General features: G+C 40.6%; 2 protein-coding genes across 3 annotated transcripts in view; one reads left to right on the top strand and one right to left on the bottom strand.

Moving 5' to 3' along the window:
* The window catches only part of Top2b (DNA topoisomerase II beta), a 63369-nt gene extending 58224 nt beyond the window's left edge, over positions 1-5145 (top strand). For both annotated transcript variants that reach the window (XM_042680072.1, XM_042680071.1), the window contains exons 34-36: positions 1861-1986; positions 3637-3731; positions 4654-5145. In XM_042680072.1, coding sequence (XP_042536006.1) covers positions 1861-1986; positions 3637-3731; positions 4654-4821 — 389 coding nt within the window. In that variant the 3' untranslated portion in view covers positions 4822-5145. The remainder of the gene's footprint in view (positions 1-1860; positions 1987-3636; positions 3732-4653) is intronic.
* Positions 5146-5193: 48 nt separating this feature from the next.
* Rarb (retinoic acid receptor beta) overlaps positions 5194-16425 on the bottom strand; it is a 147191-nt gene continuing 135959 nt past the window's right edge. The window contains exons 5-8 of the mRNA XM_042680073.1: positions 14572-14748; positions 10679-10883; positions 9698-9856; positions 5194-6718 (exon numbers count right to left, since the gene is read on the bottom strand). Of these exons, the coding sequence (XP_042536007.1) occupies positions 6522-6718; positions 9698-9856; positions 10679-10883; positions 14572-14748 (738 nt within the window). The 3' untranslated portion in view covers positions 5194-6521. The remainder of the gene's footprint in view (positions 6719-9697; positions 9857-10678; positions 10884-14571; positions 14749-16425) is intronic.

The following is a 16425-nucleotide window of genomic DNA, read 5'->3' as shown; positions in this document are numbered from 1 at the left end:
ATATATTTATATATACATACCACATTTTCTAGATCCATTTATCTTCTGAGGGGCATCTGGGATAGTTCCATATCTTAGCTATGGTAAATAATGCTGCAATAAACATAGTTGTTTATTGGTAGTTGTTTATTGTTTACTGGTAGCTTTACTGTGGCCTTGTTTGTGGCCATTTGGGTAAATGCCCGGAAGTGGGATTGCTGGGTCATAGGGGAGCTCTATGTAGAGTCTTTTGAGGAACCTCCGTACCAATGCAACAGTGATATTCACAAGACAAAAATATTGGAAATGATCTATACAACTTGGGGTCAGGGAAGCTGGGGGGGGGGTGAGAAATTAGGAGAAAAATGAGGGAAGGGTAACAAGTTTAACAAGAAATGTACTTATTACCTTACTTATGTAACTATAACCCCTTGACAATAAAAAAACAAATTTAAAATTTTATTTGTCAAGCTCAACACTGGGTGGCTCATGCCTGTAATCCTAGCTATTCAGGAGGCTGAGAGCTGAGGATCGAGGTTCAAAGCCAGTCCGGGCAGGAAAGTCGGTGAGACTCTTATCTCCAGTAAACCACGTTAAAAAAAAAAAATTTTGAACTTTCATACACTGACATGAGGATTTTTTTTTAAATCTTTAAGTAGGTGTACAAAAAAGTTGTCGTTACAAAGCAGTTTATGACTACAATGTCTCTTGATCAGTGTCACTGATTTCAGCATTCTCAGCCATCCTTCCCAACCCACCCCTTCCCTTACTTTTCTTAATTTTGTAGGCCTACATTGAATTCTTGACTACATTCTTCCTCTTTCTTCTCTTCATTTATCTACCCTTCTCCATTTTTGACCTTACCCTATCTCTTTCAGGTACCATTTCCTGGTATTTTATTCTATTTAACTTTGTCTTGGCTTTTCTAAGGAATTACACTATTTGAGTTCTCCCTTGAATGTACCATATTTCAGTTCATACGTTTATACACATGTGCATATTGCCTAGTAAGCATATTTTCTCACAGGTTTGTAAGCCGACTCTCACTTCCACAGAGGAGGCACATGTCTCTCTGGGCCTAATCACTTGACATAATTCTTTTCAGGTTCAGTTCTTTTCAAGTAGTACAGTAGTATTCTTTCTAATGGATGACTGAAATTCCTTCGTGTATATATACTGCATATTTTTGATCCATTTGTCCATTGAAGAGTATCTAAGCTGATTTCATACCTTGGCTGTGGTCTTTAATTTATAATAGAAAAGTCTGGAGATCATTCAGATCTACTCAACACATTTTTCTTACATAAGTAAAAACTAATGCTAGATATGCAGATGAAGCTGAACAATAAAATCTATTTTAAAAACAAAACAAAGGCCTTTTTGTCTTATCTAGAATATTCAGATTTCTTTTTACATAAAAATGCCATGTCTGGATTTCAATTATTGGATGAAGTGGGTTGGTTTTTATTCATTGTATTTGAGGATCCCATAAAAAAATCTCTTTTTTCACTAAATATTAAAAAAAAAACCTTACAACTTAATATGTTGCTGTACTTGAGTTATAATTAATATATCAAAGATGCTACGTTTTTGCCATGGCTATACTATATTTAAAAGTTATTCTTTAATTTATTTTAATTTCCCCTGTTTAAAGTCACAATTGAATTATCTAAAAGCAAATTATATATAATTAGGTAAGAGCATTTGTCATCTATGAGAAGTCATTTGCCTTTAAGTTGGGACCAAGCAGAAGAATAATTTCATTATTTAGGCTATTCCATCTCTTATTAGCAAAGAAATCTCAATTGTACAGAATTCATTTCAGATTGGTTTGTTGGTAAGTATATTTATTAATCTATGGTATGGATATTTGCTTAATAGGAAAACCATCTTCAGATATAGCCCCTAAGCCCAAGAGAGCACCTAAACAGAAGAAAGTAGTAGAGACCATAAACTCTGACTCAGACTCAGAATTTGGCATTCCAAAGAAGACTACAGCACCAAAAGGTGAGGATTGTAAGTCATGTGGTAAAGATTTAGTTTCTTCTACTTCACTGAATTTAAAGAGACTGAGGACCTATTTTATTGCATATTGTGTTACTTGACAATAAGCGGTATAGTAAGAATTCATTGGGTTAGAATACAAGACATACAATAATTTAGTCCCAATCACTTGTTTTACCAATCAAACTCATGTAAGGATACTCAAGGAGTACTTAAAAGACTCCCTGTAGCAAACACATTGCAAGTTGCTATTAAAAAGGCAGATTAGGGGGGGCTGGGAAGGGTAGCTCAGTGGTAGATTGCTTGCCTTGTGTGCATGAGGCCCTGGATTCAATTCCTCAGCACCACATAAGCAGAAGAAGCCAGAAATGGTGCTGTGGCTCAAGTGGTAGAATGCTGGCCTTGAGCTGATGAGCTGAGGGACAGTGTCCAAGCCCAGAGTTCAGGCCCCATGACTGACCGGAAAAAAAAAAAAGCGCAGATTAGGTCATCATAGGACACCATACTGATTGAACTGTGGCACTCATTGGGGTGAGGCTAGATAGATGCAGGACTCTTAGGCTAGAACATTTCCTTGTCTGAGAAATGAAATAGCTGTAATTGGGGCCACATAGGAACTAGCACCAGTTCTTCCTAGCACCAGAATTGTAAAGATACTTTGAAAAATTCAGCATGATAACACTTTGTGAGTAGCTACTAAGCCTTTTACATAACTGAAGAATAGTTTCATTCATGTGTCTATTTTACTTCTTAAAGGAGTGATTGGAATAAGGAGCTAAAGTCCCACAGGGAAACAGAATGGGAAGAATAGAACAGAGCCATAGAGACTGGGGAGATCAATAATTAAAGTATGCTTGGTTTGAAGCCTTTATAAATTTATAAATACTGTTTCACTGATTTATTTAAAATGGACATATCAAGATCATTCTTACTGGTGCAGTTGAGATCATAGCACTTTAGGATTTTTTTTTCAAGATCTAGAATTGGAATTTAGTTTTGTTTTTTTCCTGATATCACTGTGGGATTGAAAACATCTAGCCACTAAAGGGCACCTTTCTTTTTTTCCTCTTCAAATGATAAGAGTAAGAACTTAGACAGGTAAAAAAAAAATGCTGTATATGATAAATATAGCTTTGACAAGCAATATGAATTTGAAAGGTTATTTTATGATTAAGGACATGACTCTGATATGTAAAACTGAAAATATTTAAAGCCTTATAATATATTCAGTGTTAATTTTTTGAACCATCTAATTACTTTTTTAATAATAAATGTTTTATTGTCTCTTGAAAAGTGTTGGTCTTATAACAAATTGGAAATTAAGAAAATTTTCTCAGTCACTTGTAACTTAAGAATCATCCTTGAAAGAGATTTCCTTCTCAGCCCCAAGGACCATGTATATAAAATGCCAGTATTCTATCAGGGGTCCAGTTATGAAAATTTGCCTTCAGGACTTCCCCACTAGTTTCAATGTATTTGGGAAATACTTCATGTATGTCATTCAGAGTGACAGATGGGTCTTGTAGTACCCGATTGAGTAGGCATTTCAGAGAAGCTGTAATGTTTGGCATTCTTATGTTGCATTTATCGTTGAGAGGAAAAAACCTTTTGTATTTATCATTGAGAGGAAAAAACCTTTTATATCATTTTAAGGTAAAGGCCGAGGTGCAAAGAAAAGGAAAGCATCGGGCTCTGAAAATGAAGGTGATTATAACCCTGGCAGAAAAACATCTAAACCAGCAAGCAAGGTAATCAATAGCATTTTCTTAGTGATTGTTCTATTTCCCATGATCTGTAACTGACAAGGTTGTAACAGTTTTAAACTTCAAACTCTCATTATTTGGAGGCTTATGTATGGTTAAAGAATTATTCAGTATAAATTTATATAATCAGGTTTCTTACATAAACTTTATGCTATAAATTAACCTAGTGTCTTCTACTTTGTCCATTGAGCTGTAGCAGTTTAGGTTACTTGAAATTACACTATATCTTTTTCTTTAACTTAGATTAACTTGATTTTTTAAATTGACTTTGGCTGTAGGCAGTATTCCTAATTAATCTGGCTCTTCTCCAGATATACCATCTCTTTTAGGTAAATGAATGATATTTATGCTCTACTCCCCTTTTCTCTTCCTATTTACTTAAAATACAAACAGAGGTGATTCTAGCTTTATGCTACTTTGCACTTGACTTGGTTCATTCAATCTCATCTTCTGTGCCTCTCTGGCCCTCAGTGGTGATTCTGCTCTGCATTTTTTTATAGATGACTTAGAGTAGTATGAACTCACACTGTGCATTATCTTGTTTTATTCTCCTGAATTCTTGATATGTATCTAGGACAACTTAAATTTGTATTAATCTAGGCACTGAGCATAATTGCTATACAACATGTAACAATGGTGGTATGATTTTGAGGCTTACAATCTGGCTAACGTGAGACCACAAAATGACAATTTTTTTTTTAAATTTTAAAATGACAAATTATTATAGTTAACCTTTTTCCTTCTAAAATTGGTTTTATACTTAAATTAGCATTACAATTCTGATTTTAAAAGCATAATTATTTATAATACTTATTAAGTGTAAGTGACATATATGAATAGTAGTTCTTAACACTGGAAGTCTCCTTAACTTTGGGATTTTAAATCTGTTTTCTTTTTTAATGTCTAGAAACCGAAGAAAACAGCTTTTGATCAGGATTCAGATGTAGACATCTTCCCCTCAGACTTTACTTCTGAACCTCCTTCTCTGCCACGGACCGGTCGGGCGAGGAAAGAAGTAAAATATTTTGCAGAGTCTGATGAAGAAGAAGATGTTGATTTTGCAATGTTTAATTAAGTGCCCAAGGGCACAAACATTTTTCAACAAATACCTTGTGTTGTCCTTTTGTCTTTTCTGTCTCCGACTTTTGTACATCTGGCTTATTTTAATGTGATGATGTAATTGATGGTTTTTTTTATTATTGTGGTAGGCCTTTTAACATTTTGTTCTTACGCATACAGTTTTATGCCCTTTTTTACTCATTGAAATGTCATGTAATGTCTGATTGGCTTGTAGAATTGTTATAGACTGCCGTGCACTAGCACAGATTTTAATTGTCATGGTTGCAGACTACAAAACTGCTTTTTGAAATGAAATTTAAACATTAAAAATGGGACTGTGTTCTCTGTCTCTTTACTAAAGGCTAAAAAGTAGAAGCTTCCACACATCTTTAAAATAAATATATTTTATTCTTTGCCAGGAGACTCCATGGAAAAAGGTAAACAGTATATGAACATAGAAAGCATTGTTAAACAATCTCAATGTACAAACAGAGCCAGTGAAGGTACATCACAGACTTGCTAATATATATATAAAAAAAATACACTAGTGCTTAAATGAGAACTAAGAACCAGACACTTGTTTTTGTTAACCACTCTACCACAGCTTTCACTCTGCTTCATAGTGATTGAACAAGGTCGAAGAAGGCAGAGTCTATGCCATGCCTTTGGGAGTTAACATTAGCCCCTTGGCATCAAGAAGACTGGAGAAAAAAATAAAAACAATGCCAATAACAGGCCTGAACCAGGCAGGACACTAGAGTTACAAGGTCTGGGTGGTAGACCAGTCTGCTAATTATCCCATGAAATTTCCCTAATGGCTTGTGAACAGGTAAACAAACATATTAACACTAAAAAGTGTTTTTGCCTTGGAGGCTATCATTACTGTAAAAATGTAGTATCTTTTTTTTAAAATTATCGTGTAGTTATGTCATTAGGTAATAAACCACTTTTAATTTAAAGTGACATTGACAATTGAACAAATGATATTGGATGAACTGAGCTGGCAGTTACACTGATACAGAATTTCCTTCTGCTAGTGCAGTGAATGTGTATACTTTTACTGGGCAACATGAAATAAAAAAATGCAACTGAGAGCATCAAAAAAGCAAGGACAAGCTTCCATACTAACTAAATTAGAGTATCTTTAGTCTTATCTTGTCATACTGTACAACAGTCCTATTTCCTTACCTTGATGTCTTGATTCTTCTATGAAAGTAACACCATTATCTTTTTGAACCTTTCTTAGCTGGACATGTACAGTAGTCTATTTCATAACCTTGGTGTCTTGGTTATCAAGTATGCAAGACAAAAGGAAAGCACCAAACGTATAGAAAGAACAGAGCCGTACTTCTGTATGTACAAAGTCTTCAGAAACTTAACCAGGGGTAAATCATTTCAACTGGGTCTTTGTCATGCAATCTTGACTGTTCAAAGAGGAAAACAGAAGCCTTTAACTAGTTTCTGGTTGCATGAAATGGCTGAGTTTTAGAATTTGAAAAGTTGGTATTTGTAGGTAAGTTACACAGTGAGGAATATATATATATATATATATATGTATGTATATATATATATTGAAACATATGAAAACTTCTTGGTCCTTCTTGGGTTTTAGTATATTTTCAGTCCAAAAACTAAGCAGCAGTAAAAATGGTTTCCTTGCATTTTCAATCCCGAAAGTGAAGGTACTAGGAATGTTTGGAGTAGCTGGGAAATGTCTTATTGTACCAGTGGTGACTGACTCACGCCACTGGTTTCCACTGAGCTGGGTGAGATGCTGGGACTGTGCTCTGCAGGGTTCCCACTGGAATTTGGGGTCAAGGGCTCGTGTCCTTCAGAATTCTCCAGCATCTCCTGAATGAGAGGAGGCATTGATCCAGGAATTTCCATTTTCAAGGTAATTACACGTTCTGCACCTTTTAGAAAGAGATAATAGAAACCCGGTTAAGATAAGGATGTGAGCTGGATGAGAAGGGTCTAGTTTTCATCTACCTTGAACAATGGTGTTTCCTCAGACTTACTTGAATGAGTTATAAAATACAGGAGTGTCATTTGTCCTTGGAAAAGATCCATTTATTATTATAGTGCTCAGGAATAGAAACCAATGTATTTAGAGAAAAATGCTGTTGGTGTACTATGAACTCAGAATCGCTGGGTTCTCAATCAGTTGAGGGTCAGAACTTGCTGATCTGGATCAAGGATTTTTTTTTTTTTGGGTCCGGTTGTGGGGCCTGAACTCTGGGCCTGGGCGCTGTCCCTCAGCTCTTCAGCTCAAGGCTAGCGCTCTACCACTTGAGCCACAGCGCCACTTCCGGCTTTTTTCTTTTCGCTTATGTGGTGCTGAGGAATTGAACCCAGGGCCTCAGGCTTGCAAGGCAAGTGCTCTACCACTGAGCCACCTTCCCAGCCCCTGGATCAAGGATTTTTGTTGTCAGATACATTTGTTTTCATGGAAACAATGGCTGCTACTACTGGTCTACTTGAAAACAGAAAATTGTGCTTCCTCTAGGCTAGCCTAACTTTACAAACACTGAGACAGTTTCTACTTTAAGTAGCCTCACTCTTCCAGGAAATAACATAATCACAAAGGGAACTTTCTGATGAAAGACCAGAGAGACATTATCTTAAAAATGGTGTGGGAGGGGCTGGAAAGGTGGCTCAGTGGTAGAGCGCTTGCCTTGCATGCCTGAGGCCCTGGGTTCGATTCCTCAGCACCACATAAGCAAAAAGAAAAAAGCCGGAAGTGGCGCTGTGGCTCAAGTGGTAGAACGCTAGCCTTGAGCTGAAGAGCTGAGGGACAGTGCCCAGGCCCAGAGTTCAGGCCCCGTGACCGGACCCAAAAAAAAAAAAAATGGTGTGGGAGATGGAGAGGGAAGGGATAATGGGACAACCACAAGGAAGGGAAAGGGTAGCAATGATTGACAGTGTGCTCATTGCCTTACTCATGTAACTGTAATCCCTCTGTACAACATTTTTTTGTTGGTGGTGGTGGGGCTTGAACTCTGGGCTTGGGCACTATCCCTGTGCTCTTCAGCTCAAGGCAAGCACACTCTATCACTTGAGCCACAGCACCACTTCCAGTTTTCCTCTAGTGGTTTATTGGAGATGAGAGTCTCACAGACTTTTCTGCCTGGGCTGGCTTTGAGCCGCAATCCTCAGATCTCAGCCTCCTGAGTAGCTAGGATTACAGGCGTGAGCCACCAGTGCCTGGTTATCTGTACAACATCTTTACAATAAAAGTTTTCAAAAAGCGAGACAATTCAAGGATACCAGTTATCCACAAGTGGAAGAACTGACTTGAATACATTGACCTCAATGTGCACCGACCCACTAACTACATGTGCTGGTTAAATTTGTTCAATGCAATTAAGAAAACTGCTTCATTTGCATTAACTACTTTTCAAGTGCTTGAGAACCATGTGGCCAGTGGCTACTGTATTAGTTCAGATTATACAATATTTCCATAATCACTGGCCTTGATTGATAAAGAGCCTTTTTTAAAAAAAATTAAAGATACTCCTAATTAGATTATTCAAGCACTAACTGGCATCTATCTGCTTTTTGTTTTTTCCCTTACCCCCATGCTAGGGATGAACACAGACTATCTTACTGAAGAAAACAGGTAGGAGGAGCTGAATCCAATCTCCTTGTCCCTGAATTCACTGGTTTTTTTTTTCTTTTTCTTTTTGCCAGTTCTGGGGCTTGAACTCAGGTGGATACTGTCTCTGAGGGGCTTTTCCTCAAGGCTAGCACTCTACCACTTGAGCCACTGTGCCACTTCTGGCCCTTTCTAAGTTTATTGGAGATGAGAGTCTCAGACTTTCCTGCTTGGGCTGGCTTCGAACTGCAGTCTCCAGATCTCAGCCTCCTGAGTAGCTAGGATTACACATGTGAGCCACTGGTGCCTAGCTCACTGTGTTTTGTAAGTACTTGCTGTAATGTAGAGTTAGTTCCTTGGCTTGCCAAGGTTTTTAAGTAAAGAGTACACTAATGGGTGAGGAGAGTGAGAAATAATAGCACATTGGGTAGAGGGATTCTGCTGATTGGTCTTTCTACATAGAAGAACCCTACTCTAACCCTTGAGTGTGATATGGCTCCAGGCAATTCTGTAATTGCTTGAGTTGTCACACAAACAAGGAATAGTGATACCTCTCAGGATGACAAGATTTCCTTTGCTCAAAAGTATGCAGAAGTCAATCTGCCTATACACAAGACAGCAATGGCTACAATGACAGAAACTTACCCAGTAACAATTACCCTAAGTACTATTAATTTTCTTTGCATGTCCAGGAAAAGCCAAAGTCAAGTTTATATAAACTAGAGATGTCTGAAAAGCTAGAACGGAGGTGCGAACTGCCATATAGTACATTCTCTGAAAAACAAAGTTTTTCTAATTCATAATCAGAAATGTAAAACTAATGTGTTAAAATCATCAAGGCCAAGTGTGGTGGTACATTTCTGTAATGCCTGCTACTCTGGAAGTAGAGGTGGGAGTATTGAAGTTCAAGGCCAGCCAGGGCAAAGAAAGTGAAAACCTATATCACATGTAAAACACAAATGGAAGGGCTGAGGGTATGGCTCAAGGGGCAGAATGTTTTCCTAGCAAGCAATGAGGAGGCCCTGGTTCAATCCCCAGAGACACAAGGAAATAGTCACTGAGTACCAGTTAGAAGTAATCTCATGCTTAGAGATGAACTAATGTAAACCTAGGAGTAAAGTCTGAGGTTTTTGTGTATTCATTTGAGTTGTGTTCCTTACTTCCATTTTGATTTCAATGATATATGAGTTTCAAAGCATATATATGTAGCCAAGACACCCTGAATTAAACAAAACATGCGGTTTTAGAAAGAATACCCCCTGGGAAGCCCCTCTTGTGGTGTCGTGTGCAAACATACCCTTCGCACTGATGCTGCGGAGGTCGGTGATTTTCATTAAGATCTTTGGAAACATGTGAGGCTTACTGGGTCTTCTTTTTCTAATATAGATTTTTAATGCTTCCAGCAATGGTTCTTGTAGCTTATCTACTTTTGTTGGTTCCTCAAGGTCCTGGCGGTCTAGACATGAGGAAGAAAGTATGGGACAATTAGTGTCAGAACAGAAATGATGTATGTAGCTTCCAGGTTCCAGGGTTTCTACCCACTTTGCATCTCCTAGATTCCCTGTTCCTACTGTATGTGGACTGTTAATTTGGTGATCCAATTACACGTCAACTTGAATGCCTACACAGTAATACTTGAAAGTCATTGTCCCCTCATGGGTCCAAAGCACATTCGATTATTTTTGATTGCTTTTCTCAAGAATTACCTCTTATGACCAGGAGATGTCAGTGTTGAGCTGAATAAAAAAACAAACCTTGAGCAAGATGGTTATAAAAGCAAGGTAAATCTGCCCCTTAATTAAAGCCATTACTTTCTAACCACTTGAGATTCAGCCTCCTGTAAGCCAGCAGGGGTCACTACAAAGAAGAAAAGCATATTTTATTCCAGTCCTCCAGGGACTGGTGGGGAAGCCCAGGCAATAACTTGTATTCCCAGCCACTATATTAACAAACCGAACATGCAATTCCCTTGGGTCATCATTAAACCGTCCCTAGGTAATTTATTTTATAATAGTGTGGTCCTGCCTTCTAAAAAAACGTACCCGCGGCAGCAGGAGAAATAGCATTTTGGCATTTCTTTCAGAGCACGAGGATCCCAAATATCTTTACAATTTGCATTAAATACAGAAATGAAATACAGAAAGATGCAACAAACCCAGGCATGCTTTATTCACATGCCTTGCCCCAAGCAGAATAAGTCCAGAATGGGAACAAGGGATTTCCCAAAACTTCTAAGTTGTTCTTCATGGCCCCGTGAGGATTTTCTAGGCAGCTGTACCTCCACAGATTAGGCAGATGGCACTGAGAAGGCCTGTTTCTGTGTCATCCATTTCCAAAGGCAGAAGCTGATTGGCAAAGGTGAATACGAGGTCCGTGAGAGGACCAAATCCAGCATTGTGCATCTGAGTTCGATTGAGGGTAAGGCCATCAGAAAAGGTCATGGTGTCTTGTTCTGGGGTATACCTGGTACAAATTCTGAGAATCTGAAAGAAAAAAAAAAGTGTATTTGTTGGATCATCTAAAGCAGTCAGTGTGTCAGCCATTCCTAAGAGCAGAAGCCACATGGAAGGAAGTCATGAAAGTTTCATCTCCCAGAGCAGTCTGTTCTGCTTCAGATGCCTGATGCCTTCGCAGCTCTTTCATTAAAACACTACAAACAGAATTAGCATTATGTAGGGAATAATAAGCAGGACACATCTATACCCTTCTATACCAGCTCTGGATTTGACCACAGGACTAGATATGACCTCTGTCCTCAGAGGACTGTGGACCACATATCCTGATTACAAGCAGCCAAGCCAGAGTCAGCCAGTGAGTCTTTATACCTTCCCGATACCCACATCAGCTCACTGTCTTTTAAACTGCTACGTTTCCTGGCTATTACAAAGCAATAGGTAAGTGTCTGCATATATATCTTGGATTGTACAACTTAATGAAGTTTCTCCAATGATAACCCTGAGTCACCATGACCAGTATTCAGACAGGAATATTTCCAACCAGGAGAGGCTCCCTGGATTCTTCTAAACCAATCTTCATCTCCAAAAGTAGAATTATTTTGGTTCCTATTCCTACAGGTCAGTGTTTCCTGTTATTTTGCACTAAGGACAAATAGAATCAAACAGCACATTACCTTTTGTGTCTGACTTTTACTCTGCATATGTCTGTGGGATTTGTCCTTATGGTAGTGCGTTCTTTTTCTTTGCTGCAGAGTATGCCACAGTATAAGTACATTCTGTGTGTGTGTGTGTGTGCATGTGCGCGTGCACATGCGTGCGTGCATGTGGGCCTACGTGCTGTCCTGTAGCTTTTTTGCTCAAGGCTTATTTGAGCCATAGCTCTACTTCCAGCTTTTTGCTGGCTAATTAAAGATAAGATCCTCATAGATTTTTCTGCTCAGGTTGGCTTTGAACTATGATCTTCAAATCTCAGCCTCCTGAGTAGCTAGGATTGCAGCCATCAGTGCCCAGTGTCACATCCTGATTTGTTGTCTTTGTGGTACTTGTCACTATCCAGGCTTTGTGAGCTCCCTTGTCGAACAGCACTGGGGGGGTGGGGTTGCTCTTTCGCTGGCCTTGCTCTCTGCGGGGCCTCATGCATCTAGGACAGTGCCTTCCACACAGTGAGTGGTTAATGAACATTCGTCGGATAAATGGGATACATTTGCTCCTCAGCTTCTCCTCTCACCTTTTAAGCCCCCAAGGGGGATCCTGGGGTGCCCTGTTTCCCATCAAGGCGAGAGTACAATTCTCCCTCACCTTGCTATCTGCACTGATAGTGTCTGACAAGTTGAGCAGGATCTGGTATGACTTGACTTTCTCCCGAAGTGCTCATGGGAAATTTAAAATATGATAATCATAACTATCACGGTCTGTATGTGGGACAGCTGTGTGGGGAGTCTCCTGGTACTGTCCCTGCCTTCAGCCCGGCACCCTCATGGCCTCTCTCGAAATGCTAAGGGTGCCCAGAGAATTCAGCAGAACAATTTAGCCATATACTTTTGACCTAACCCATCCCAAATTGTCCCAACGTGTCATCAATAGAAAACTCATTAAGGAGATGTGTGGCATTTCTGAATATACTTTGGGAACCCCCACATTTATTCTACAGTGGCCACCCTTTAGACAAGCCACATTTCAGGGCCCTAGGGCATGTGTGGCTGTGTCCCACTTTACTACCTTGTCACAATTGTTCTTGCTCCTCACTCCAATAGCTCGTCATCAATATTCTTACTGATTTGCCTTAGTTGCTGTTACTAACTTCAGGAAGGGTAGTTCTGCCTGCGGTCCACATGTCTCACAAAACTGCCATTCCCAAGGGTTCCCAGTTATGTCTCTTGTGATTCTTGACCTGAAAGACCTGGCTTTTGAGGGTTGGTTCTGGTGGCCTCATGAGTGACTCCCCTCCCCTCCAGCTTTTCCTCTATACAATGGGCTGACTTCTCATTCCTCAGGCTCACGGAGTAGCATGGGGAATCAAAGGAGATGAGGTTGGCAAACTCCAGGTCCTGATTTTTTTCTGAATGAACCTGGCTTTACCCTAGATTCTATAGCTTAATGAGAAGGAAAATTGCACCTTCTCCCAATCTCTGGCACCTGCAGGCTACCAAGTCATTATCAGCAGTATCCTTGGGTCTAATTAGCAAATGAAGGAGCTGTAAACACTCTGGCTTCCCACTCAGCTACGCCATGCCATGGTTTTCATGTGTCCTACACATTCATGCTAAAAATGTACCTGAATTTAAGTTGAGTGGATGTGAGGCTTTGGGGAAGTAATTAGGATTCCATATTAGGGTGAACCTCCCACCCCCAAAGATGGACTGCAGTTTTATAAAAAGAGGAAGCAAGAGAACACATTCTGTGTCTCCATGTAGCCAAAAGGCTTCGCAGGTCCTGAGCTGGTGTCAAGGCGGTGTTCTTGGGCCTCTCAACCTCCAGATCCAGGAGCTAAAGAAGCTTCCATTCTTAACAAATCACCCTGCCTTGGATTACTTTGTTATATGACAGAAAACACACTAAGACATGAGTGACTCTCCCCCGCCCCCCTCCCCAAGCTTTCTTCCCTCCTTCTGGGATTGCTTAGCAGAGTGAGTTCCTCCCTAAGTTGTGAAGTTGGAATAAGAAGAAAAAAAAAATCTATGCTTTCAGAGCACCGTAAAAACGAAGTATACCACTCCCTAATTTCTGATGTGAGCTGTGTACTTTCTTCCTTCAAACAAGTCCACAGCATCCTGAACTGAGAGAGAATGAGTGGACATTAGCCAGCAGAGGCCAGCAGAGACCACGGAGGAGGAGCTGTGACCTCAGCCTGATCCTCTCCAAGGCTCTAGAAACTTCAGTGTGACAATGGCAAGGAACTAAATGGCACCAGAAGTTCCTTTTCTTTCAGTTGAGGGCTACTACAGACGGAATTCATTTCCTCTCTCCATTTCTCTGGAGCCCTGATCCCTAATCCATGGTATTTAATGGTGGGATTCTCGAGCTGCGGTATGAAATGGTGTGATCCTCAGTGGTACTGAATGGTGTGGCCATGAGGTAGATTAGGTTTAGATGAAGTCATGAGGGTGGAGCCCATGAGGAGTTCAGTGCTGTGTAGGAGCTGAGAGGCCCAGGGTCCTGGCCAGTCTGGAGAGGATGCAGCAGGAAGGCCCAGGGGAGGAGTCCATAGCCAGGGCCCAGCATACACGGTCCGTCATGCTAACTCCTTAAGCATTACTTAAGCTGCCTTTTCTCTTTAGCGGCTTGAACTAAGACAAGAAGGACAAATTCTCCAATGCCACAGATGGAGTTGGGACAGGACTGGGGCAGAGGCTGGAGCCAGGGTGCCCCTGGGCCACCTCCAGGTACTTTAGCCTGAAGGATCCTAACCTTGGCAATCTTTAAACACTTGTAGGGCGGTCCCATAGAGTGGGTTTTGATGTCCCATGAGGCTCTGGGGCAGTGGGAGCCTGAACGGGATATAGGTAACCTCATAAGGCAGGGAGAAAGTCTGTCCTCCCAAGGTCACCTGAGGGGACCCTATGAAGGAGCGGGAGAGTGGAAGATTCTGCCTAATTCCAGGCCTCTCCCAGAGGGTGGGCTCAGGAGTTGTTAGGAAGTGCAGCAGGGAGCTCCTCATCATCATCCCTCTCCCTCCTTCTCTTCCCGCACCCTGAGAATTCAGAAAGACTCATACCAGGATGTCCAGGCAGGCGGCCTTCAGCAGGGTGATTTGATCTGCAATGGTCAAACTGGTGAAACCCGGCAGGCGTTTCGCAAACTCCACGATCTTAATAATGCACTTGGTGGCCAGCTCACTGAACTTGTCCCAGAGACCCAGGTCCAGTCGGACTCTATGGTCAGCACTGGAGTTCTGTGATGAGAGAGAGAGAGAGAGAGAGAAAGAGAGAGAGAGAGAGAGAGAGAGATACCATTAGGTGTACGGTCTGGAAGCCTAGAGAATTCAACATAATTTCTGTCAATGGGCGGACATTTCTACCTTGAACAAGGAACATCTTGGTGGGGGGTGTATTCAGGCTTCTAAAATGTGCAAAAGCTTATCCTAGTATCATAGAATAATGCAGTAACTGTTGATGGTGGCAAGCTTCTCCGTATGCTGTTTTCCAGATAATATCATGGAAGGAATAATGGAGTGAAAATTTGCTGTGTTACAACCCAAATAAGCTAATGGCTCTAGGATGGTTTTCAATGTTGGCCAACAGTGCAAATATCTTAGAAACAAGCCACTTGACAAGTGAGTTCTAATCCATCCTGACGCAAATACACACCACCACCTATGCTGTAATCTGGCTCAGATGGAGTCTGTAGATCTAACTGGAGGAAATTTACAGCTATGGTAAGTGATATCACAGAGATATATCCAGAAATCCTATAAAAGCAACAAGTAGATGTCCACAACAAAGACATTGCAAGGAACCTAGAAAGGAACCTAAAAATGATTCAACTCAACTGTTTCACTGTTAACAGATGATAGCTGAATTATGATGGAAGCTACTCAGTGGATGTTAGCAGTATCATAGGGAAGGGAATAAAGCTAGAACATGGCTGCTTTCAAAAGCATTTTGTAAATGAAAGAAGGCAGAATAAAATGATTCCACTCACATGGCATCCTGGAACAGGCAAACCATAGCGGCAGCAAACTAATCAGTAATCTCAGATGACAGGATGGGACAGACCCACAAGGTGCACCATGGAACTTTCTGGAGTGATAGAAAATGCTGCCAGGCTCTGGTGGCTCACACCTGTAATCCTAGTGACTCAGGAGGCTGAGATCTGAGGATCGAGGAATGAAGCCAGCCAGGGCAGGAAAGTCTATAAAAACTCTTATCTCCAATTAACCCATCAGTAAACCATAAGTAGAGCTGTGGCTCAAAGTGATAGAGTGATAACCTTGAGCACAAAAGCTCAGGGACAGCACTCTGAGGTTAAGCCCACAACTGACCAAAAATGAGAGAGAGAGAGAGAGAGAGATCCTAGCTATATTACTCATATTTCTGCAAAAAATATCAAGTCATGCCTCAAAAAAATTAGAAATTTGCGTATGTAAATTGTACTCCAAATACTTTAAAAAGACATTTAGGAAATTTATTTGGTAAGGTATGAACCTCACCTGAATCACAATTCAAACAAGTGGCTTCTATTCAAAGAGGTTGTTGAAAACCTAGTAATCTGAGTGATCGAGGTGTCTGAGAGGTTAATTTTCTCTAATAACAGGGTGATTTGATGTTGTTTGGAGAAGTTACTCTCATGCAGAACACACATTGAAATATAGGTAAAATGATAGGAAGTTTGTAAGTTCCTTTCGAGGATCCTGAGAGGAGTCAGAGCTGAGACTGGCTGGGAAAGGATCTTGGGGTTTTAGCGCTCCATTTTACTTTTGTGTTATGCTTGCATTGCTCACAATTAAAAGCCTTAGGAAGATGACTTTGATCTGGCTGGTCAGGGCACTCTGGCTGCTGCACATGGTGATTGGTTAAGGAAAGAACATGTGATCCAGAGCAGACCAATGAGGTCGGTCCTGAGACTTTGG

This window comes from Dipodomys spectabilis, unplaced genomic scaffold, assembly GCF_019054845.1.
Source record: "Dipodomys spectabilis isolate Male_0828 unplaced genomic scaffold, ASM1905484v1 ptg000054l, whole genome shotgun sequence".
NCBI lineage: Eukaryota > Metazoa > Chordata > Mammalia > Rodentia > Heteromyidae > Dipodomys > Dipodomys spectabilis.
The sequence above is the reverse complement of the archived record's forward strand: the minus strand, read 5'-3'. Positions and strand labels throughout refer to the sequence as shown.